The following is a 26,775-nucleotide window of genomic DNA, read 5'->3' as shown; positions in this document are numbered from 1 at the left end:
CCAAGATGTCTGGCTGCTTAGCATTTTATTTTAAGTCAAGGAATGAAGAATCTTACTTGAGAACTAGTAAGGATAAGAATCATTGAAGGTATCTAACCATAGAGCAGTAATTTGACGAGTTGTAGTGCACCTGAGCACTATACACAATAATTTCATTATTACTATTATTATTATTTTATTACTTCACCAAGTCACATCCAAACCATGCCAGTATAGTAAAAGCAGGCATAAAAGCAATGATATATATATATATATATACACACACACATACAGAACATGCTGTGAAGAATATAGAGTAACACAAGTGAAAATGCAAAATATTCAATTTTGAATATATAACTTATCTTTCATTTGTAACACCAAAAATAAACATACACACACACATACATATACATAATTAGAAACTAAAGCTTTTTGAATCACACCTCTTGGTTTCCCTGCTTCCTATTGTATTTGTATTTTATGTGTTTATGTTTATGAAGATATGCATATATGTGCATGAAGATAATAAAATATGTCTTTCAATGCTATGTCTGGAATCTCAGTCTAGCATTATCTATAGTTGATCCTAAATTTGTAGAATAACATTGGTTTCTGTTTTCAAGCTCTGTTTATCTCGATATACATCAGAAAATGGGAAATACTTTGAAAAGATATTTCAAACTTCCTCTTCACTCGTAGTAATTCGTCCCCACTATCTGAGTTATTTCCCTTTAATTGTTAAAGTCACTGAGAAAAAAAACTTGCAAATAGTTTCAAGTTGATGGAGGAACAAAGACAAAAAGTTAAATATGATTGACGAAGAGTAACTTCTACCGTTGTTAGAGGAAATAATGGAGAGAGGGCAAAGAGAAGATATCTATAAGAAAGAGATGTAACTATAAAAATAAAACTGGTAAATGTAAGAAGGGAAAAAACTTGTATAAAGAAAAATCAAAGAAAATCTGTGGTAACACAATATCAAGTGTGTGTGTGTGTTTATGTAGTTCCAGTTCAGTGACAGTGCAGTTTCTGATTTGCATAATTGATGGTTTTCAAAGTGTTTGCATTTCCAGAATATCTCTGATATGACATTTAAATATTTCTAATTTTCTTATATCATGCGATATGAACAGATCTTGAGGACCATGAAACCAGTGATGGCTCACTTGTATTGCTTTATAATTACAAATACATTACTCTACATCTCTATCAAGTGCTATGAATTTTAAAATTATTTTGTTTTTCTTAAGCATTATATGAGATATGTACATACAGGGTATTCAGATTAAATTTGACAGCTTGCAAAAAGGAAAACAAAATAAAATATTTCAGGTAAAAATAGCTGTATTTTAAAAAATGAAAATATATCAACTCGATTATGACTGGGATTATGACCGGTGGCATGTAAAAAGCACCATTTGATCGTGGCCGTTGCCAGCCTTGCCTGGCCTCCGTGCCGGAGGCACATAAAAAGCACCATCCAATCGTGGCCGTTTGCCAGCCTTGTCTGGCACATAAAAAGCACCCACTACACTCACGGAGTGGTTAGCGTTAGGAAGGGCATCCAGCCGTAGAAACACTGCCAGATCAGACTGGCACAGCTTTCTGGCTTCCCAGACCCCAGTTGAACTGTCCAACCCATGCTAGCATGGAAGGCGGACACTAAGCAATGATGATGATGATGATGTGAAATATGTTTACTCAAAGTAACCATACTCATCTTCTATCATAACCTTAAGACATCTCCAGAACTTGGTGTATGTGTTCTTCAGTGTGTCCCTGAAAGATCTTGGCTTTGATGCTGCAGGCAAAGTGATTGATGTCTTTCTCAGCTGTCTCCACACACAGTAATCCTTCAGATTATGAGCAGTGGGATTAAGCGGCCAGACATCAGGACTGATGAAGTCATAGAAATTTTCTGACAACCACTTCTAACTCTTTCCAAAGGTATGGCAACAAGTCAGATCCTGCTACCAGACATATGGCCTTCCAGCCAGGATCTGACCATAGGCTCTAGCAGCTTCTGAACTGAGCCTAATGCCCTGTTCAGAAGTGTGGGAATGAATTCCAGTATGCAGCCAGAGTCATAGTGCTTGTTTGTGTCCTTTTCTGCTATCCACAGTTTTGTAGTCTCAGTTGCAGTGGCCCATGTCTTGTCATTCAGCCTTTTCAGTGTTCACAGAGCATTGAGCAGCAGTCATGATGCAGGCATTTCGATATCACAAATCATCATGATACACATAATAGCACTTTTCCTATATTCATATGGCTTCCAGTCCTCCGTGTCAGCTAAAATTTTCTTGACTACATCTCTAATCATTATGCTTTCCGATGCCATTATCTGTTCACCGAAACATCAAGCAATTTCTGAGAAAAAAGGAGACATAAAAGGTAGCCAAATTTAGCTGAACATCATGTGTGTGTGTCTGTGTATACATATTATTAAGAAGGCAGTGAGCACAAAGTGACAACTTGAAAAGGACAATTGTAATACAATATATAATCTATATGCATGTGTATATATTGTAAATTTAACATTTAATTAATTCAATATAAGCATTATTAAATATTATATATTTGTAAAGAACAATTTCAAACTGAAATACACAAATGGAATTAACCATGTATTGTATTATGTACTTTTCCATGTATTGTGTTTTGTACTTTTTTTCTTTGTTTTAGTTCAAAGGAATTCTCATCAGCTGTTATTTCTTTGGTCCGAAATTTCAAACCATTTGAAAAGATGTACAGAATCCCTTGCTATGTTGCTCGTGGTATTTGCAGCCCAATGAATCCACTTGCATATGAGTAAGTGTATTAACAGTATACGTTGTCCATAATGCAATGTTAATGATCATCACAAGCTTTGTCAGTAACATTCTTTAATTTCATATTTTTGTGTGTGTGAGAGAGAGAGAGAGAGAGAGAGAGAGAGATGGGTGGATGAATAAATGAGTGAGCATGTGCAAGTGTGTTTCATCACTTATGTCATATAAGCTTTATTTTCACTCAGAATGAGATAAAATGATGTAATAATAATAATAAATGAAATTATTGTGTATAGTGCTCAGTTGCACTACAACTCATCAAAGGTGCATGCAGAGTACATAGAATTATGTACGAAAGTCAGGTAAGTGAACAGTGTATGAGTCATGATAAACTACGTATGGAGGGGAGGATATCAGGTGTAGCGTTGGTGAATTTCAGGAAGCATGGAGGTTTTAAAGGATGCAATGTCTCGGCAGCTAACAACTGATGCGGGTAGTTTGTTCCATGCTTCAGCAACTCTGAGTGTGAAAAAATGTTTCTGAAAGTCATGGGAGCTGTGCTGTTCTCTGTCTTTGTATGGATGCCCACATCTGTTAGACACATGGAATTCAAAAAGGTGCTCAGGGTTGTTGTAGGCAAGATGGTTAATAATTTTGTGAGTGTTTACGAAATAAGTTGCAAGATGTCAGAGCTTCAGTGTATCCATGCCCAGGGAAGCAAGGCATTCAGAGTATGGTAGATGCCTGATGGAGGGTACTCGCTTGGTTGCACATCTCTAAACAGTTTTCAGAAGGTCAATATTCTGAGCAAGATAGGGGTTCCAGACTGGTGAGACAAATTGCAAGTGTGGCCGCACCATAACCATATACAGCTGTAAATAGATAGCTGAGGCAGATTGCTTTAAATGCTGATCCCTTTCATGATGGAGAATTTACTACTCACTACAGATTATCAAATAGTCATTAGCAACTTCAGAGTGGAAGCTAGATGAACTCAAAAACAAAAGAGAATGTGTAGAAAGAAACCACAGAAGCTGAATGTGCCTTGGTTGATCTTCAAGAAAAAGGAGATCAGGACTAATAATAGAAGATGACTGATGATTTCTGCAAGATAACTAGCTGATAGCTACAGATCAGACCTGTGATTGGTGCAAGGTACCCAGACAAGTATAATATGTGGTGGTAAAAAGCACAGCCGTAAGCAAAGTCAATAGGATTTAAGAGACATGCTTGGGGAAACTGGAAGGAATGAGACTACAGAGAGCTTTACAAAGTAGCTAAAAGTGAAACTAAGCAGTCTTTGTATTTTCTTCCTTTCTTTTCACACTCTTCTCTTTCCTTCTTTTCATGTCTCTTTCAATTCTTTCCTCATTTATTCTTATATTAGTTTGTATCAATATGTGAATGACTCCATAGGACACTCTTATAATGCTGATTTTGTTATGCTTGATCCTCTACGAAAAAAGACCATCTTTGATACATATTCACTTTTTGACAAGATACAAAGATATAGTAAAATAACTGGACATTTGTAAGGTATCATCATCATTGTTTAACCTATGCTTTCCATGCAGGCATAGCTTTAACAGTTTGACAGGAGCTGGCCAGGCAGAAGACTGCACCAGGCTATTGTGTCTGTTTTGACAGGGTTTTTACAGTTGGATGCCCTTCCTAACACCAACCACTCTGCAGAGTGGACTGAGTGATTTTTACATGGCACAAGCACAGACAAGATCAGTTTTGACATGCTTTTTATGTGGCACCAGCACCGGCAGGGTCACCAAGTAACTTGCAACACAAGGAATTTTGACAAGGAGGGTATTTTGTGTCTGATAATGGAAGGTTAGAGTATGGCAGAGAGGCATAAACAGGTGTCTTGCTGTACAGGAGGGAGATTTGGAGGAGGTGATCTTGTGTCAGATGATGAAAAGTTAGTGTGTGACAGAGAGGTGGAAGTAGGTGTCTTGCTATAGAGGAAGTACATGGTTACTCAGGGAGATTGAGCCCTTTATTGAATTGTAGTTTACTTAATTTTAGGCCAAAAATTTATATATATATATAGGAAAATTTTTATTGTCACTAATTGTAACTAAGGATGCCAGAACGCCTATATTGCAATAAATAAGAGTTAAAAACTCCTAATGTTGTAAGAATCGTGCAATCTATATATATTCACTGACAAGTAAGGTAACCACCCCATGAGCATCTCTAGGATCACTAAACTAGACTAGACTATTTTCACCTATCAGTCATAGGCTCATCAGTAGTGACTGCTCAATGGTTTGGCCAAATCTGGCCATCAGCATATATATTTTTACCATAATAACTTATGGCTGATTCAGCAAAATGTTAATGCATATATTAAACTTTTATCATCACTAATTGTGACTGAGGGTTATGAAGCACCTATACTGTAAGAAATAAGAGTTAAAAACTCTTAATACTGTAAGAAGCGTGCAATACAATATACACTGACTGGGGAAATAACCACCCCATGAGTGTCTCCAGGTTCACTAGATTAGTTTTGCCTATAAGTCATAGGTATTATGTTGCACCTAACTGTTTATATTAATTTTTAATATATGCATTAGCAATTTGCTAAATCAGCCATAAATTATTATGGTTAAAATACATATGCCGACAGCTGGATTTAGCCAAATCATAGAGTATTTGAGCAGTCACTAATGAGCCTACAACTGATAGGCACAATTAGTCTAGTCAAGTGATCCCAGACACTAATGGGGCAGTTATCTCCCCTGTTAGTGTATTTATATTGTGCACTTCTTATGGCATTAAAAGTTTTTAAGTCTTATTTCTTACAATATAGATGCTTCAGTACCCTCAGTTACAATTAGTAATGATTAAATTTTTCCATTATGGTATTATATTGGCGGTGAGCTGGCAGAATCGTTAACACATCAGGCGAAATGCTTAGCAGTATTTCGGCTACCGTTATGTTGTGAGTTCAAATTCCGCCGAGTTGACTTTGCCTTTCATCCTTTTGGGGTCGATAAATTAAGTACCAGTTACACACTGGGGTCGATCTAATCGACTTAATCCCTCTATCTGTCCTTGTTTGTCCTCTCTGTGTTTAGCCCTTTGTGGGTGGTAAAGAAATCGGTATTATATTGTGCCTAGCTGTTTGTATTCATTTATATATATATATATATATATTAAATATTTTGTATACAAAAATAGACCATTTTGCATATGTACATAATGAAATGGTTATAGCAAGGCATTAAGTTATCACAGTTAAAGCCTGTGAATTTTGCCAAAAAACCTAAATTATGCATCTGCTATTATCAGTGACTAACCACAGACTGGCAGTCAGGCTCAGTATAGTTTAAAATGTATACAATATTGAGTAGAACCAGAGAGTTTTAGAAAGAATCAAGAAACTTCTCCATTCACTGTAAATAATTTTGCGTAAAAACCTCAAATCATGAAAATAGACAGCAAAACAATAGAAAATCAATTTATAAGATGAAAATGATACAATTAATGTTCAGTGATAAAAATCAATGTCATTGCAAGAAATAAGCATTGTGTAAGAAATTATTGAGATGAATAATATTATTTCAGCCTGACTTTCAGTATATTAAACATCTGATACTTAAATTTGTTTAGCAAACTAAAATAGGACATTAGTTATACATATCAAAATGCTTAGAGCCAGGAATTTATTCATACATACATACATACACACATATATATATGAGAGAGAGAAAGAGAGATTTGGGTTGTGTGTGTAGCAGAAAGTTCAATCTTTTTCGGCCTCAATATTTTTGTTTACTTTTCTTTGTTTATTCTCCATTTCTTCTTTCACCACATCTCACTGAACTTCTGGAAGAGCTTTGAAGTTGAGATAACTAACAAAACATTGTGTGGTGAAATACTGTTATCTAAATATTTAATTAGGGTGGGGCATCATGGTGTTGAAGTCAGCATGGAGGGAAACCATTTCAGAAGCAACAAAACAATTTTCACACCACCTTACTTAGATAGCATGATATTTATGTGTCATTCCTTTGTGTGTGATTGTGTGGCCAAGTGGTTGAGAAGCTTTGCAGTCATGAGGTTTTGGATTCAATCCCACAGCATGGTATCACGAGGAAATGTCTTTGACTATAGACTTAGTTCCATTCAAGTCTTAATAAACAGAAATTGTAGGAGTCTCTCTCTCTCTCTCAGAAGAACTATGCTTGTAAGTGAAGGCCAGCATTGTTATATACTGTCTCATGTTGATTCCAACATAAGTCTGACTGTGTGGCAAGAGCTTGCTTGCCAACCACATGGTTTCTGGTTCGGTCCCACTGCATGGTACCTTGGGCAAGTGTCTTCTACTATAGCTCCAGGCTTACCAAAGCCTTGTGAGTGGATTTGGTTGGCAGAAACTGAAATGAAGCCTGTCACATATATATTGCATTTGTGTAACCAGTGTTGGTTTGCTTCCATCCTCATAACTTAGCAGTTTGACAAAATAAACTGACAGAATAAATATCAGGCTTTAAAATAAAATAATGGGATTGATTCATTTGACAAAAACACTTCAAGGTGGTGCCCAGCATGATTTTAGTCAAATGAATGAAACCAGTAAAAGACAAGGGTGGAGGGATGATTGGTGGTAAGGATTAGAGCGATAAACATGAGGGATGGATGTTAATAGAAGTGGGGAGGAGGTGATGATGAGCAATACAGATTAATTACAGCTGTAGAAGAATATTGTAATAGTAGGGAGAGTAATAATGAGGATGAGTGATAGGAAGATGAGTGGGTAGGAAAGGCTTAGCAGGGACAAACTGGGCAAGAGACCCAATTGTGTGCATACACATTATGCATCCAAAACCTCAAATCATCTTCATTGAAAGCATGGACTATTTTTGGAAGGTGACTTTTCCAATAACAGCTCTTCAAAATGCAATGGACACTTGATTTTGAAACTGCTTTCTCACAACTTGTTTGCCACACATATTTTCTTGAACTCTCACAATATCTTCCTAGTGCCCTTTTTTGCTTTGTGGGCTCATCCATGTCCACCATAGCCTTTTGAAAATGTTCTTGTGGACATTCTGAACAGTTTCATCCGCTTCAAACTTATTCTCTAATTTGAGTGATGGGAAGTACATTGTTAGATCTGTTTGAAACTCCCTCCTGAACTGTCTTTGCATTTTGACTGTTTTTCCAAAGTCCCAGCAGTACTTTTAAGACGAATTTCCTTTGCTCAAAGCTTGGTCTGGCTCCCTTCATTGTTTATAATGTGTTAAATCTAAAGGAAATGAAATTTGGGGCACACAACCTTTGTGTGTGCCTGTAATATATATATGTGTGTGTGTGTATGTGTAAATGTACGGTCCTACTTGTAAATACATGTATGGATATGTATATATTACACACACACATATTTATATAGGAATCTGAAAGCAGAACAACTAACTATCTAACATATGGACAAATTATGCATAGTTTATAGCTTTAATGGCTGTTATTGGTGAAGTAGGCCAATGGAATTGTTGTTTCATGAAGATGGTGATGTCGTTGTTGTTGTTGTTTTCAGTGGGTGGTAGGTTTTATATTTGAGTAGCATCTGTAAGTCAACACCACACTGATGGGTGAGTGTCTGTCACAGAGATGATGTCTGCTGAGGAATTCTGAGGACACTGTTATGGAACATACTGACAACTTCACATCATGAGTGGGTGGGTGTTTAATGTGACACACACACATATAATCATGTATGCATGTGTGTGTGCGCGCACACACACACACACACACACACATATATATATATATACACACACATGTATATATATATAAATTATATATCATCATCATCATCAAGTTAAACAATGATGATGATATATGTATATATATTGTCTCACTGTGAAAAATAGACAAGTGGGTTAGGCTGCATATTTTATTTTACCCCAGGCAATAAAATGACTCAATCTTGTTCAACCTTCACTGGGGTAAAAATACCCATCTGTGCACCAAGTAATTATATAGCTATTTATAGCGTATACAATCTCAAACAAAGCTAAACTAGTCTGTCTAATTTGCATAAGACTGCACACAGTGATATTGTGGATTAATTAGAATATAGTGTTCTACACAGACATTTTTTTTAGATTCTTTGAAATGTTATGGATTTTTAATAAGCACACAATTTAGCCATAGTCTGAAGAGTATAAAAAGTGGCTATCAGTCAGTTTTTTATGTTTCAATGGGCTGAAATAGGATTCAATCTGACTAGTTTCTACTCTTGTTAGACCTTCATCAATGGAAGAATATCCCTCTGTGTGAGTGTGTTTCCATGTATTTTTACTCGCACACACACATAAAGGTATATGCCAATATTTTGAAGAACATATATAGGAAAGGCCTCTGAGTTGCAATAGTGTGAAATCTCAGCTTTGAATGAACATATGTGTATGTATTGGGCCATCCCATAGATAATGCAGTTGGAGGGAGATGGGATAAACCAGGTAATATACCTTATCCTTATTCTTAGTGCAAGTTTTGAAGAGTGCAGTTCGATTTTAACAGTTATTTTTTCAAAGCTATAATGGAAGTGACAAAAGAGCATATTCAGTATATTTTGCTTTATGAGTTCAATAAAGGTAACAACGCAATGGAAAGTGCAAAGAATATTAATGCAGTATATGGGGATCGGACAACAAGTGTAAGCCAGGGTCAACAATGGTTCCAGAAATTTTGAGATGGAAACTACAACCAAGAAGACGAGCCTCATCCTGGAAGATCTGTAGAGCTCGATGAGGACGTCCTACAAACCCTGGTGGAACAAAATCCCATCGTGACTGTTAAGGAACTAGCAGAGAAGCTTGGATTTGGTCATTCAACCATTCATTGATGCCTGTGCTAGAAGAAAAACAACCATCTTTGGTTTCAAGATGAAAGGTGTCCTTCCATCAGGATAATGCTTGGCCACATACAGTGAGGATGACATCCCAAAGGCTGGAGCAGTTTGAATGGGAAACAATGTCCCACCCACCATATTTGCCAGGAATTGCCCCATATGATTATCAGTTATTCCGCAATCTTCAAAATCATTTGGATGGAAAAAATATGAATTCTGTAGATGACGTCAGAACAGTTCTGAAGGAGTATTTTTCATCACAGACAAGTGAATTTTGAAAGAGGGGCCTTGCAAGTCTACCAGATAGATGGAAGAGCATTGTAGAAAATGAGGGAGAGTATATTTTAGATTAAAAAAGAACTTTGTCGATCTTAATTTTGAAAAATAAAAGAAGTATAAAAATACTGCATTATTTATGGGATGATCCAGTATATATATATATATTTATATATATATATATATATATATATATATATATATGTATGTATGTATGTATGTATGTGTTGTGTGTGTGTGTATTTTTTTATCAGCTATTCTCAAAAGTAATTAATGCTGAAATATTTATAAACAGCCACAAGATTCTCAAATGTGTATTGAAGCACAAACTCTTATTGCATGGTTTCTCTATTTGCAGTGTATCAGAGACACTCTACCTAGAGGTGTACTGTACAACGATCGGTCCATCCATCATTGTATTGTCAGATAATGGGAAAAGTGAAATGAACTTTGGGAACATCTGTGTTGGACATTCCAGAATGAAATCTCTGACCATTCAGAACATATCAGATGACACCATCAAAGTATCCTTTAAGGCAGTAATTCTCCTTCTACATCACTAAGCTGGTGATGGAGTCCATAATGTATATTGGTGATTTCAGTAGTGTATTGTGCATCCATGCTGTGTGCTATGGTAGAGTAGTGTGTTGGGAATGCATACAGGGTACTCGGGCTAAATTTGATGATTTTTCATGTGTCTTTTTTTCAGGAACAGCTTGATGTATTGCTGAACAGTTATTGGCATTGGAGAGGATAAAGATTGAAGTTGTTGAAAAAGTTAGCTGACATGGAGAACTGGAAGCCATATAAGATTTGGAAAAGGTTTGCTTGTATCATGATGATTCACACCAACATCCTGACTGCTGGCCAGTGCTCTGTGAATTCTGTAAAAGCTGCAAGATGTGACCTGGGCAGCTGCAGCAGAGACCATGAAACCATGGTTAGCAGTAAGGGACACAGCAGGGATTCTGCACCCAACAACTGATGAAAATGGCCTTTGGCTTAATTCAGATGGCTATCTGCAGTTACTGGAGAGGGTTGCTTCTTGAAAGCCATATTTGTGGCAGCAGGATCCAGCACCTTGCCATAGCTCCAGAAAGACCCAGAAGTAGTTCAATGACTTCACCAGCCCCATTTTCTGGCCACCTAATTCCCCTGAATGGTTCATTATGTGTGGCGAACAGACACCAACCTTTCTGCCTAAAACATCAAGGTCAAGCTGGTGGTCAATATCAAGATGTTTGAAGATCTTCTTAGGGACACAATGAGGAATGTATGTGCCAAGTTCTGGAGCCGTCTTGAGGCTGTGGTGGAAGCTGAGGGTGGCTATTTGGAATGAACTGTTACCTCCTGTTCATAATCTAGTTGATATTTTAAAAAATATTTTTAAATACTTCTATTTTTGGTTGGGATATTGTTTTCTTTTCCTTTTATGCAGACTGCCAAATTTAGCCTGAACACCCTGCACTATCTGCTGTCATAGCAAAGAGAAGTGTTACGAGTCTATGCTATCTTTACGCATCTTTTATAACCCATCCTTGTAATGTCCTCATCCGTTGCCCTCTGGCAAATAACAATTATTATTATTGTTATTATTATTATAAAGGAAGGCAGCTAGCTGGCAGAATTGTTAGCACACTGGACAAAATGCTTAGCAGCATTTATCCATTTTCCTTTGGTTTCAAATTATGCTAGGATTGCCTTTGTCTTTCCTCCTTTTCGGGTTGATGAAATAAGTACTAGTCAAGCAATGGGGTCAATGAAATTGACTGACCACTTCCCACAAAAGTTTCAGGCCTTGTGCCTGTAGAAGAAATAATTAGTTGTCATTGATGACGTTATTATTATTATTAGCATGAGGTCTTTGGATTCCGTTATGCATTATACTTGTCAATATTATTTGATTGTTCTTCACAAGCCTTTCATTAATTTTAGTTAAACATTTTAGGGTAGAAATTTCTTTCCAGTCAGGGACCATGAAGAAGTCCTTTTAAATAAAAGATATCAACTTCTATTTCAGTTGGCCAAATCATTTAACATGGTTGTGTTAAAAATGTGTGGAACACTTTAATTTTATTTTGCTTTCAGTGACTCAGTATTAATTATCTTATTGTCCTTAATCTGTTTGATAGCTCTCCACATCAGTTTTCAACACAAATGGACCCTTTCTAATCAAAAATTCCTTCCCAACTCTACAACCAAATGATATACATTCATTAGTTGTTTCCTTTTCTCCTTCCATTGGTGAAGAGGTATGATATATGTTTCATTATGGCAAGTTAGTTGTTGAAGTAACAATAAAGTTAGAATGAATTTAACTTGTCTTTCTATGCTGCACATCAGATAATATTAATATTACTGCTTAGCGTTTTTTGTTTTTTTTCTTTTCACTATATGGCTTTGTGAGAGGAGAAAGGGCTGGGATTCCAAGACTGGTCAAAGGAAGGAAGGTATTGGCAGACCAGAAACCTCACTCCAATGCTTGCAACAGACTGGGCTCTATTAAACGCACACAGAGGTTAAGCTGTAGTGTTTAACCAAGTTACAGATTAAATCTAGCACTCATCATGAACAAGGATGGTCCTTCTGTTGGGCTTACATATTTTCTGCTGATCAAAGTCCACTCATAAGGCTTTGGTAAAAGATGTTTGTTAGTCTAAGGCTATGGTAGATGTTTGCCAAAGTGACTCATAATGGAACTGAACCTAAACTTATGTAGTTGCAAAGCAAACTTCTTAACCATACAACCATGCCTACACCCACTTTGCTGAAGTTTGATCAAACATGTTAGCAGATTACATTAAATTTATGGTGAGTACCATGGAGTAGTGGTAGTACCTCTGGCAAGCTGAATTTGCAACACAAGTGTGAGGCCCAGTCAAACTATTTGAATGCAATTCCCTGAAATTCTCAATAGCTTAAAGAGAGATGAACTCAGCGTAAATAAACTTATTATTTGGTACACTACAAAAAATAAAGGTAAATGTTTCAAAACACTAACTAATGGCATTCCAACTTTAAGCTAGTTGGTTCATTAAGATGACAGACTATGATTACTGGGTTAATATCTCATCACTTGCATTGCACTGCATCCATGATTCTCTAATGACCCTATTTTACATAGTGAAAATATATAAAATCCAGACAATGAGAAAACTGAGAAGAGTTTATATTGTCAACAAATAATCCAAGAGAAAATGTGATAATTAAAATAAATGTAGTTACCATGAGAAAATGAATAAGTTTGACATTTAAGGTTCATCTTTTTTATCAATGACATGAAGAGAATTTTTTTTTTCTGATAAAGTCTAAGCCCAAAATGTTAAGCCTTTTCTTTTTCTCACACTGACAATATCTACCATACTATCTTTATCTTTTTCAGTTTTATGAAGTCCTCCAAATCAAGTCAGCAGTATCATGTGTGTATGTCAAGGTAACTGGAGTTGGAATTGTTCCAAATCTGAAGTTCTCGTTTGAGGGCAGCATCTTTGATATGGGTTGCATTACTCCTGGAGAATTCTACAACAAAACATTTACGGTAATTTATTTTCTCTACTGTGAAAACCTTGAAGATGTTTCTGTGATGCCAGATAAATTAGCCTCATCATCTTTATCATTATCAGTGTCATGAATATGTGAATACAGAATTTAGCATACAAGTTGGGGTTCACCAGGGTTAAGTTCTCAGTCCACTCTTATTCATCATTGTCCTCCAGGCCATAAGAGAGGAATTCAAAACTGGATGTCTGTGGGAACTACTATATGCTGATGACCTGGCTCTTATTGCAGAATCTGTAGTAGAATTGGAGAAGCAATTCCAGGCATGGAAGCAAAACCTAGAATCAAAGGGCCTTAAAGTTAACTTAGCAAAGACCAAAGCTGTTGTTAGCCAGGAAGTAGATAAGACTCTCTTTCCGTCAGGTAAATGGCTCTGTTCAGTATGTAGGAAAGGAGTTGGAAGTAATTCCATTCACTGCACCCAGTGTAAGCTCTGAACGCATAAGAGGTGCAATGGAATCACAGATAGATTAACAGATAAAATTATCTTTGTATGTGGCAGATGTGCAGGAACAATAAGCATTAAGGGCACACAAGAATTAGACTCTCTCAAATGCCCAGGAGACTCTTGAGGTTGTAGATAGTTTCTGTTACCTAGGTGACCAAATTAGCAATGGTGGAGGATGCTTTGAAAGTATTGTTTCTAGAATAAGAATAGGATGGAGGAAGTTCAGAGAGTTATTACCTCTGTTGGCAACAAAAGAACTGTCTCTCAGAGTGAAAGGTAGATTGTATGATGCTTGTGTATGAATGCTGAATGGCTATACTTCATGGTAGTGAGACATGGGCTCTGAATGCAAAAGACTTGCATAGACTGGAGAGAAATGAAGGCAGTATGCTCCATTGGATGTGCATGCCAAAACTGACCTCCCCTGTGCTGATGCCACATCCAAAGCACTGTCCACTCTGCAGAGTGGTTGGTGTTAGGAAGGGCATCCAGTTGTAAAAACCCTGCCAAAACAGACACAATAGCCTGGTGCAGTCTTCTGCCTGGCCAGCCCCTGTCAAACCATCCAACCCATACCAGCATAGAAAGCAGACATTAAACGATGATGATGATGTCACTATCATTGTCATTATCTTCATCGCCATTATCATATTCATTATCTTGTCACTATCATTGTCACTGGTAAGGCACAAGATTAAATACATTGCAGTATTTAGTTATGTTCCTTTACATTCTTACTTCAAATCCTGGTGGGGCTTAACTTGCAGTCAATAAAAAAAAAGTACCAGTACCGTACTGGGGTCACTTTACTCTCTCCCAAAGTCTTCTGGCCTTAAGCTGATATTAGAAATCATTATTATTGTTATCAATGTTGTTGCTATTTCTCTTGTCTCAAAGGTAGTAAATATGATCACAACAGTTAGAGTGAATAGAGTATGAAAATATAATTTTGTAAAGCTTGGCTGCAGGCTCATATTTTACCAAGATTGACTATATATATCATAAAACTGGAATTCGGACTTGGTAAATGTGTAGCCAAATTATTACAGCATCAATATGTCAGGTAATATTTAGTTTATAGTCCTTTGCATTTAGAGTTCAAATTCTGCAAAGTTAGCTTTACTTTTCATTGTTCTGGGATTAATGAAATAAAGTGCCAGTTAAATTCCAGAGTTGACATAATATTCTTATAATATATCTTAGATACAAATGAAATTATAATAGAAAACTCTAATTATTACTAGCAAATACCCATGGAAATTCCGGGATTATTTTAAAAAGTATATTGTTGTAATTTATAGACAACTTTGAAATATGTCATTTCTTTTTGAAATTGTATATTTACTGATATATTTAATTCTTGAGGTGGTGTAATTCCATAGAGATGGTGATGAATGTGCAGTCTTAAGGGAGAACATCTTTGAAAATGAGTAATATATTTGTTACCTCTTCTATCTTGAGAGTTTTTATCTAATGTTTATCTGTTATTTATATCTTTACAACAAGAAGTGAACACACTAGGGCTACACACAACTGTCTATGAGAAAATACTGGCTTGCTTCTCCATTGAGGCTATTATTAAAATTACTGAAAATATGTTGAAAGAATTATATATCATCATCATCATCGTTTAACGTCCGCTTTCCATGCTAGCATGGGTTGGACGAGTTTGACTGAGGGCTGGCGAACCAGATGGCTGCACCAGGCTCCAATCTTGATTTGGCAGAGTTTCTACAGCTGGATGCCCTTCCTAACACCAACCACTCCGAGAGTGTAGTGGGTGCTTTTTACATGCCACCGGCATGGGGGCCAGTCAGGCGGTACTGGCAACAACCTCGCTCGAATCCTTTTACACATGCCACCAGCACAGGTGCCAGTAAGGCGACTTTGGTAATGATCACACTCGAATGGTGCCCTTTTACGTGCCACTGGCATGGAAGCCAGTTGGCTGCTCTGGCAACGATCACACTCGGATGGTGCTCTTGGCACCCTACTAGCACGGGCACAAGTGCCAGTAAGGCAATGCTGGTAATGATCACGCTTGAATGGTGCCCATGTATGCACAGGCATGACTGTGTGGTAAGAAGCTTGCTTCCCAACCACATGGTTCTGGGTTCAGTGCCTCTGCATGGTGCCTTGGAGAAGTGTCTTCTATATTTCAAATCCTCCTGTTTGATGTAATAAATAATAAACTTGGGAATTAATATTAGATACATCAATGCTGGCTATATCAGATGAAAGACAGATCCTAAGTTAAAATCAATGGCTTGCTATGTTGACAAAGATGAGAGTAGACTAGAATTATATGTGTTCAGATATGAAGAATGTGACATTGTGTTTATATTTTGTAGATCCAGAATCTCTCACCAATTAGTATTGACTTCACCATTGAACTGGCAAGTATATCTGATCAATATTCCAAAGATGCTGAATGGAACATTCAACCGCTTAATACCATATACAGACCCCTTCGACAGAATTTTCCACACCAACCTTTAAAACCTTTCATTGGTAACAACTTTCAATTAAAAAAAAATTTTTTTTTGTGTTTTATTTTTATCAGTTGTTGTTGTTCTCTCTTTTTAATAAAGTAAACAGGAAGATATAAGGAAACTAACGCTGGTCTTCTTTGAAAGTTAGGGAATATAAACTGTCCAAAAATGCCTGCAAAGTTCTTACCTCTGAAGGTAGACACAGAGCATGCACAAGATTAAACTGCATATTGTAAAGTTATTATTAATCTACTTAATGTTGTGTGTATTATAGATCTAATTAGAAATATCTGCATGGCGGCAAGACATTAACTCAATGGCTAATATTATTTTAATTATTTTGCAAGTATGGGAGACAACTCTGCATGTAAACATCAAAATTAATTAGTAAATATTCTGCAGTTCTTAATGACATAACCGTATTTTAACGTGTATAAGGAACCATTTTTAGTCAAAAATTAGGTTAAAAAAATATGTAAGTTTTTTTATACATGGATAGTATTATAATCCCTTACAAAACTATTTTTTCCCAACTTTTAACACCAGAAAGTTAGAGGGTTCCTTATATACGTTAAAATATGGTAATATTACTTTTATTGTTTCAACAAGTTTGAGAAACAACTCCAGCTATGTTTCTGTCTTCAGCAGAACATAGATTTCACCATACTTGCCAATGTAATGAAAGTCAGCTCGTGTCTGAGTATGACTTCTTAGACACAGCCATCACTTCTCAAAGTGCAACATCAATGAACAACATTATTGCCTGGGTGACTCAGGATCAGTGACCCTGCCCCTGCCTATACTACACTTCTTGTCTACCCTCATTACTGTGGGAACTGTGGAAGTGATGGCATTTCATCATTATAAACAAACCCCTGTAAGAATACCAACCACTTTTGAAAGGTCCATCCTCTGTTTGCTGTTATAAGAACTTACTGTGCTGGGATTTGTCTAAAGCTATACAATATTTAAAAATGTATCTCTGCTTATCAATACTTTGGCATGTTTCTGATTGTCTCAGCCAGAGTTGAACCATTCAGAGGAAAGCTAATCTGTCAGAAAAGTGATTGCACAGAACAACATTAACTTTTAAGAAAGAAACATTTTCCTCACGGCGACCCAACATTAGTCAGAAACTCGTGAAAATAATGATTAAATAATTGCAGACTTATTTTTCAAATATTATAAAACTTCCAGTCCAATATTTTTGTTTTTTTGTTTATCTGTAGTCAAAATAATAAGTACCAATTACATCTTATCTTAGCAAAAGTGTAGCATGTTTGCCACACTAAGCATTAATTCACTCTGGGAACTCATTTCTGTAAATATAATTTTCTTTATTGTAGGCATACAGAATTATAATGGCTTGAATGTGTTTGACTTGGTCCCTAGTTCTGGACAGATTGCAGCTGGTAAGGAGAAACCATTACTATATTACTGTCTTTTATTAAGATTGTGTATTTCTTATTCTCTTTGTCTAAGTCAGTAAACCAGCTCTGGTTGAGCTGACCCATGATCAAAAGTATTCTTATTCAAAGTACTCCAGACTACATTATTCAATGTGTCATTTAAAACAGAAAATAAGAAAGAAAGGGTGTGATCTGAGGAAAGTTTGGGTGTTATTTCTTGCAGATCAAGTAACAACATAGAGGCCTTCTCGTTATTTGAAAGGTTTTTTAGTTGTCAGTTTAAGATGTAACACCTCTGTTATTTAGCTTTAAGATGAAAAGTGATATCAATAATGACAGATGCAGATGTAGTTTTCATTTAACCATATGTAACATAAACAGAATACATGAAACTTTAATATCTTTAAACACACACACTCTGTCTCACACACACATACACAAGTGTATGTGCACACACCACATACATACACACACACTATATCACTCTCACACACACACACACAACACAAGCATCTAACATAATGCTTAGCAGTATTGAGTTATTTTGCTTGATGTTCTGAACTGAAATCCAATCCTGGCCAGTTTTGTGTTCCATCTTTGAGCTTGATAAAATTAATGTCAAACTCAAGTGATAAATAGCAACATTTCTGTAATATTGATATCTAACAGAACCATAAAACCTTAATTTTTTGGTGATTGGGAGTTTGTAGTGAATTTGACTATAAACTCCCAATCACCAAAAAATTAAGGTTTTATGGTTCTGTTAGATATCAATATAACAGTAATGTTGTTATTTATCACTTGAGTGATGTATATTTATGGGACTTATAAACAGAATAGTGAACTTTGGCCATGAACAGAGTCTGTTGGAATAAGGACCATCAGTTTGTTGCAGAAACTAGCTAAAGTCCCATTCACTGTTGATAACACCTGACCAATCTGTTACTACTTTTTAGAGGAAGAAAAAAGTATTATTTCTCTGACATCTTTTTCCCGTAGGTAGCACCAAAGAGATCACTATAACATTTGCACCTGACCACACAAGTAAATCCTTCTCGGATATTGTGAAAATAAACACTTTTGAAAAGGTAACTTTTATTCTCTCTCCTCCCAATTCCCCATGTACATATGAAAATAAGAGTCCATATATTTATCTTAATCGAGACAAAACGAACAGCACTACCTGTGTTTTTCAGTTTTAAACTTCTCTCTTTCAGAACTGTGTCCATTCTTTCCAAGTTGTTGGTCAAGGAAAGGGGACTTCAATTTTCTTTGATGAACATGATAAACCAGTTCCTGTCATTGAATCTCTCGGCCTTTCAGCACTATCACAAATGCAAGGTAAGCTGCCCAGTATATCACTTCAGTTGTAGTTATATAAAACGTATCTTTTCCGCAACTGTTTTATTGATTTGTTATTTTTTTTTCAGATGACACAATTGTTGTAAATCTACAGAGTATATTTGAACAAGATAAATGTAGCATTGTAAAGAAAGAGCTTACATTTGGAAGCATCATAAATACCATATCTTCAAGCCAAAAAAAGGTAGATCCATTTATTGCTATCATTATCGTAGCTTAAAATCATATATATATTTATATGCCCCTTTGCCACCACTCATAAGTATGTAGTATGTACCATGTTTTAGCTTAACTGTTTTAGATGCCTGTCTAGTCGTGAGCTGACACAAAAATCTTCTTGGCCCTACCACCCTTTGACCCAATAAAATATCCTGGATATGACAGATGGAGGCAGAGAGAGCTCCGCCAAAACTGGACTGGTGGAGCTCTCTCTCATTTTCAACTGAGTAGGCTAGAGCAATGTGAAATGTAACACACACAATACAACACAATGTGAAATGAAATGTGTGTGTGTGCATAGCTAGTTGTCTTTGAAACCACATGGTTCTGGATTTAATCCCACAAAGTGACATTTTACTTTAGCTTTGGCTTGACCTAAGCTTTGTAAAGGAAACTTAGTAGACAGAAAATGTGTAGAAACCTAATATCTGTGTCATATGTCAGTTTTACTCGGAATGTGACATTGCAGATGATGTTTAAAACAGACAGATGTGGTATGGCTGTAAAATTTCTTTAAATAAAGTATTGAAATGAAATTTAAGGCAGTCAAAATTTATTTTCCATAACAACATCATTTTCCCATAGTGATAGGTCAGGTAAAGGAACATGTGCAATTACAGTGTGTTGCTTCATCCACCATTTGTTAGTATTTGCTCAGGTCATCTCAGGGAACCTTACAAGCTATACCTCAGTCAGTTTCCATTTCTGCGAGATACTTCCTCGTCCACTGTGACCATGTGGCTAGCCACTATGAACTGTCACCCCAACCAGATTCTCATAGAAGAGAATCTGAGACACAGGATCCAACTCAGAAAATTGAGTTACATAACCAAACAGAAGTGATAGAAAGTACAAAACCACTCAGTTATATAGGAAAATCAAGAAAAAATCAAAATGTTCATCATGGTAGAATTTAATAAATAGCTATTGTTTGTAATATTCATTTGTTTAAAAGAATATGTTGCCACCTAAGTATATATTTTCTGCAATTTTACTTCTTTTTTTTTAACTATCATTAATGAATATATCCTACAGGGAGGAGAGCTTTCCTTTGAAGTCACCAGTGATTTTACATCGAAAGGATTCAGCATAGATCCATACAAGGTAAAAAGAGGTTACATGTTAAGTAATATGTATAGGGTCCTTGGATATCTTTAGGAGAGTTCATTCTATTGCAAACCTTCAAATAATACTCCCCCACTTAGTTCCTTCTTAGCTGATGTTGAACTCTGCAGACAATGATTTTCAGCTGTTCATGCTGGGTATCAGCTTTATCAGTCTCATCTGCTTATAAAGACCCATATTTTGTTTCAATCTGATATCAACCAATTAATTTACATCTTGCTTGACCTTGGTCTTGAGTTATGATTTGATGGAGGGAGGGAGTTATTCTATTACCTGTTGAATTATTGGAGAACAACGCTAAGGACTCTGCCTTCATGTAGTGCAGTTCCTTCTAATTTTGGAACAAGGTCAGCAATTTTGAGGGGAGGGGAAGTCGATTACATTGACCCCTTTGCTGAACTGCTACATAATTTATTAACCTTGAAAGGATGAACAGTAAAGTTGGACTCGGCAGTATCTAACTGAAAGCCTAAAGAAATGCTGTGAAGCATTTTGTTTGGTGTGCTAACAGTTCTGCTTTTACTCACAAATAGGACTAAATTCAGAACCACACGCTATAGAAAACAGCTACGTATTTTACAGAGTTCTTTCTATTGACAATAGGACATTGGTTTGATGCTAGCTACTAGAGCAACTTTCTGTTATCTTCTCTTGCTGAAAAGAGAAATACTTAAATCAGGACCATGTTAGAAACACTTCCGTAGTAGCCCAGCAATAAAGGAATATTTCAACTTGACACTGATTATCATCCACTGCTCTGTCATGTCTGCAGCGATCTGTACCCACCACTGAGGTTCTTATTTACAGCTATGTAAGCTGACATGACAAAATCACAGTGAGGTGATACAAACTTTGAATATTTTTTATTGGTGCCACAAGACTCCATCAACTCAAGAAGCAGTGATTGTCATGTTTAAAAGTCATTTACTCAAAATATATTTGGACAGCTGACACAATTTCACTGACTGATATTATAACAGTCATTCACTGACTTATTGTGGCCAGCCTAAATAAATGTTTTCAAGGGCTGGTACTAAGCAGAAGAGAGTAGAAAAACTCCCTCTAGATAGTCCATTAAACTGTTTCCCTACACTACCATACTTGTTGCATGTTGGAGTATGCAGTGTGGTTTTCAAATAGGTGCAGATATAGTAATTCTTGAAAAACCAAAACCCAGTTTCTGCAACAAATATCAAAGTAATAATCTTTTACACGTGGAAATATATTGGTATCAAAGAGAGAGAGAGAGAGAGTGTGTGTGTGTGTGTGTGTGTGCATGCATGTGTACATGTAAGGGAGAGAATATGTGCTTGAGGAGAGAGTGTATGTGCATGAGAGAGAAGTGGTGGTAAAGGGTGTTGATACCACTGTTTGTAATTGTGGTAGTGGGAATAATGATGAAATCTTTTGCTCTATTTCCAGGCATCTTTAGATTCTGGTTCAAAGAAAACAGTGATATTAACCTGGAACCCACCACATGGCTCTAAGGTAAATAATAGAAATTTTCAGATTATTTTTATTGTAGATAAACATATTCATAAGAGAAATATGAATACTGGAAGTAATAATGGTAGTGGTAGTGATACTAGTTTTGTGAGTGGTGATTCAGTCACTGTTTTAAAGTTCCTTATTTCTTACGTGTGCTAACAGTTCTGCTTTTACTCACAAATAAGTTTATTTAACATTATGAGTAGAAAATCTAAATGTTTCCTTGCCCTTCATCTGAGGGAGAGGAAGAGAAAGGAATAGTGGTGTTTCCACTTGGTAGTGAGTAGTTAACTATCTACAACTAAATGATCTGAGCAAATGTTAGATCCATTATTCCTCACAGCCACTCTACTCTTACCCAGCTCAGCCACAAGCTACCCTATGAATTTATTGTTACCAACAAAGTCCATCACAAAGTCATTGTATTTACAGATATTTCTCTTTATATCCAATCGTTATTGTTCTTAGTATTTCACATATTTCAGATTATAAACTAAATGTTTAGAATATATTTTTACAATATTTATACCTACACTTTTATTTCTTAGGCCAAGCACACCACCCTATTTAACAACAGCATCATTATCTGATCCTTGAAAGACTTAACAGGGTTCATTTGAAACAGAACGCTTTGTCTATATTGCATTTGCAGAAAAATTTATACTTTAACTAATGAATGATCTCTCCTTTTTATGTATTGATCAGTCATAGGAAGAAGGACAAACACCTAGTGTCAGGACCTCAGACACTTGGTATCTTCAGCAGAGTTTTAAGTCTGAGAATAGCCTTCTTCCAGCTGATGGTTTCAAACCAGGTGGCAAGAACAGAAATGTCTCTTGTGATGGGCTTCCACATAGTTTTCATCTACCAAATTTTACTAACACAGTTTTGGCTGATTTGAAGCTAATGTAGAAGACACTTACCCATGGTGTCATACAACAGGATTGAACCAAAAACTATGTAGTTGCAAAGTGAACTTTTTAACCATACAATTATGTCTGTAAGGCATAGCTATTTATAATTTAACTAGCTGGCCCCGTGCTGTCACAAATGACAGCTAATTGTAGTATTTTATATATATAAATAAGGTACATAATAATCAGATACATACATTCACATACTTCCCTTGTTTGATTTTTCTTTTCAGTGTTAAATGTTCACCATCCCACTTCGATTACACACACACAAACATTCCCATGACTCCCTTTTACATACACACACATATATTCATGCAGAGTTGGAATGCAAGTTTGCTACCACCCCTTCCTTCCTTATTCATCTATCACCCTTTCCTTTCTCATTCATATGTTGTGGCGGAGAAATACACAAGAGTATTATTATTGTAGAAGATACACAATGCTCTCTTTGCCACTTTCTCTCCCCAATTGCTATTGTTTTCTCTCACCCCATCTCAATCATGGATATTACTCTCACTACTTCTTCACTGAATTACTATTTTCTCTCCTCTCCCTTCACTTATACTACTCTTTCTCCCCCTCCATCTTGCATGATTTTGGACAAATATATATATCTACAAATATATAAAAACACTACACTCGTTATTATATTAGGAGATTATTATGTAATTACTTATATATAGTTTAGCTATTAAGTAATCACTATGTTTAGTTTAACTACTGAGTACCCATTGTGTATAGTATTGCTATATGCATTTTAACTATTGAATACTTATATTACATAGTATTACTGTATATTAACAGTACTCATTAAAAATTCCACAACAGTTTTGAAAACTTTAAGATTATAGGAAGTTTTGCTTAGAACCATGCAATATATATTTTTGTTTGAAATTGCATTTTTTTTCCTAAAGCTTTGATCTTTATAATGGTGTGAAGTTCAATAGGTTGTACTGACAATGAAATTTTAGGAGAGAACATCTTTGAAAACTATATTCTTTGATATACATTTGTAATATTTTTCTATATGCTTATTATCCTTATTCTAAAAAGTAGAGAATGGCATCAAAGAATCTATCTCCAATATAATTCTGCCATATTTAAAAAAAATACAAAAGGCTAGACTTGAACTCTCATCATCATTTAGTGTCCAATTTCCATGTTGGCATAAGTGAAATGATTTGACTGGAACTGGTCTCTCTCTCTCTCTTTCTCTCTCTCTCTCTCTTTCTTTCTCTCTCTCTTTCTTTCTCTCTCTTTCTTCTCTCTCTCTTTCTCTCTCTCTCTTTCTTTCTTTCTCTCTCTCTTTCTTTCTTTCTCTCTTCTTTCTCTCTCTCTCTTTCTTTCTTTCTCTCTCTCTCTCTCTTTCTTTCTTTCTTTCTTCTCTCTCTCTCTCTTTCTTTCTCTCTCTCTCTTTCTTTCTTTCTCTCTCTCTCTCTCTATATATATATATATATATCACATGACCGACCAGGCTGTCAGATGTTGTTGCGTTTCGCATTGTTTTAGCCTTCAAATGACGCCACCCTGCTGGCTAAGCGAGCAGGCCAACAGAAAAAAGAGTGAGAGAAAGTTGTGGCGAAAGAGTACAGCAGGGATCCCCACAACCCTGTGCCGGAGCCGCGTGGAGTTTTTTAAGTGTTTTCGCTCAATAAACACTTACAACGCCCGGTCAAGGAATCGAAACTGCTATCTTACGACCGCGAGTCCGCTGCCCTAACCACTGGGCCTGTGTATACATATCATCATTATCATTTAATGCCAGCCTTCCATGCTGGCAAGACTTATACAAGTCAATGTCTAATGAATACTATAAACTTAAAGATATATAGCTTGATCTTTTACATTTTACCAGTCAATTGTCATATGAAAAATATTAATGTGTGTATGATATATCACATATCTTCAGTTTTATTCTTTGTTTAAAAGCATCACAGAGAGTTTAGTTAATGTGTACTCAGTATGTATAATTTAACAACTGAGTACTTCCAACATATATTATAACAATTTAGATATTGAACACTTACAATAAACTATATTGAATGAATCCCATCAAGTGCATCATCACCAAGATCAGTCTGTCTAGCCATAAATAGATAATCATGTGTTGGGATATATTATTACCAAAAGCAATATATGATTAACATCTGTTTCTCTCTGATTGTGCTCTGGGTTCAAATCCCTTTATGAGGCTGATGGAAAAGAAGCAGTATTGAGTATGTCAGCCAGCTTTCTTTTCATATGCAAGTAATGTGAGATCATTAAACAACAGTTATAACTCATCAGAGCATCACACAAACGTTTGGGGAGTTTTGTTTTATTCTGTGGGGGCACTGGTCTGGATTGAAGAAGGGAGTTTGTACCCAGGCCTTTCGAGATATCAGTGAGAGTAATACAATTTAACAATAAAAAGTTAAATTGAATGGAACTATACAACTTGTTGTTGTTAGGTGGTCTGAGTAAAGCATCTTAGCAGTCCATCAGCACAATGATTTGCATGTTGGACAAAATACCTGCGATATTTGTTTATAGTCCTTTATACTCTGAGTATAAATGCCCATTAAGGCCAACTTAGTCCACCTTTCATCCTTTTATGGTTCAACATAATTATGTATTCAGGTCAATGAATTCTTTGCACAATGCATCTTGGGTGTGAATGGAATCATAATAGATGACTAACACTTATGAATTGAGACCTTAGGAATTGAAATTTACTGAAATTTGAAGCAAGTCTGGGGATGAATAGGTCACTAGTTAGGAAGAACAAACTCTGTCATTGCTAATCAAATCTCAATGTCTATTTTATTTTTTTCAGCCTGGATATTCCATAAAAACAATTCTTCCATGTAATCTGAAAGGCTCCGACACCACCGTCTACCCAATAAAAATATATTTATGCGCAGTTATACTTCTGAACTGTACACCATAGCAAAGCATGCAGGTTCTCCATGAATTTCTATTCATTTGTATATTTCTCTCTGAAATACAAAACAAGAAATATTTCTTCATCTGCAGCGTTTATTTACAGTGAAATAAAGGGAAACCTTTTTAATGCCCGAGGCAGAATCCAAATACCTCAGAAACTGCAGGACCCTTTCAGTGCTGAGGAAGTAATGAATGTTTAATTTTACAGATTTAATAAGTATGTAATTTATATTAAATTATTTTTTACTATTAAGGCTTAAAGTGATTTTTATTCCCCTATAGGTTTTCAGAGAATTTGTCAGCAGATAGCTTCAAATTTGAATGTGGATGAAATTTTGCCAATGGGCAAGGGGTTCCATTTCTGATTTAGGCCGGGGTCAGAGTGGCAATAATGATAAGACCTAAACTTGACATTTCAACTTTCTGAGACTGATTAGGGGAGGAGTCAGAATCAATCAACTGTACACTTTCTCCAAATATTTCTATGTCAAAATTAGAAATAAATGTTACTCAAGTGGTGAACTGATAGACTAAATACCCTAACATTATTTAGTTTTATTGCTTTACATTTTGAGTTCAAATCTAACTAGAGTCAACATTACCTTCAAGGTTGATGAAGTCCAGAAATTGACTGAACTTGACTCAGTTGACTACTTGACTCTTTTAGTAGTAATTTGTGGCTTTGTGCTGTGAACAATCATTTTTATACCCAGAAAATGGTTATGTTGTTAACATGTTGGAAACTTGGTTCAAAAAGCTATGTCGTTGCTAAGATGTGTCAATCTTATTTCTTCAAGTGCCATTTATTTACAAGTACACATCACTACAGTAAGTTAGAGGATCACTAGACAATTAATGAGAACTTTAAGCACACCAGGATTCAAATCCTGTGGAGTAGAGGGTGTAGTCAGTTTAATTGGCTCACACCT

At 36.0% G+C, this 26,775-nt stretch overlaps 1 protein-coding gene across 2 annotated transcripts in view; it reads left to right on the top strand.

Annotated features, from left to right (window-relative positions):
- Positions 1-26,095, top strand: part of LOC115224670 (cilia- and flagella-associated protein 74-like) — a 129,343-nt gene extending 103,248 nt beyond the window's left edge. The window contains exons 29-40 of one of the 2 annotated variants that reach the window (XM_029795528.2): positions 2,665-2,790; positions 10,262-10,427; positions 12,036-12,155; positions 13,286-13,441; positions 16,261-16,420; positions 17,748-17,813; positions 18,810-18,898; positions 19,028-19,151; positions 19,241-19,356; positions 20,427-20,495; positions 21,939-22,004; positions 25,737-26,095. In XM_029795528.2, the coding sequence (XP_029651388.1) occupies positions 2,665-2,790; positions 10,262-10,427; positions 12,036-12,155; positions 13,286-13,441; positions 16,261-16,420; positions 17,748-17,813; positions 18,810-18,898; positions 19,028-19,151; positions 19,241-19,356; positions 20,427-20,495; positions 21,939-22,004; positions 25,737-25,850 (1,372 nt within the window). In that variant the 3' untranslated portion in view covers positions 25,851-26,095. Of the gene's footprint in view, positions 1-2,664; positions 2,791-10,261; positions 10,428-12,035; positions 12,156-13,285; positions 13,442-16,260; positions 16,421-17,747; positions 17,814-18,809; positions 18,899-19,027; positions 19,152-19,240; positions 19,357-20,426; positions 20,496-21,938; positions 22,005-25,736 lie in introns of those variants that run through there. The other variant, XR_005003893.1, reaches the window with a different exon arrangement.
- The last annotated feature ends 680 nt before the right edge of the window (positions 26,096-26,775 follow it).

This window comes from Octopus sinensis, linkage group LG26, assembly GCF_006345805.1.
Source record: "Octopus sinensis linkage group LG26, ASM634580v1, whole genome shotgun sequence".
In the NCBI taxonomy this organism is placed as follows: Eukaryota; Metazoa; Mollusca; class Cephalopoda; order Octopoda; family Octopodidae; genus Octopus; species Octopus sinensis.
Note: the sequence above shows the minus strand (reverse complement) of the source record. Positions and strands in the feature narration are given on the sequence as shown.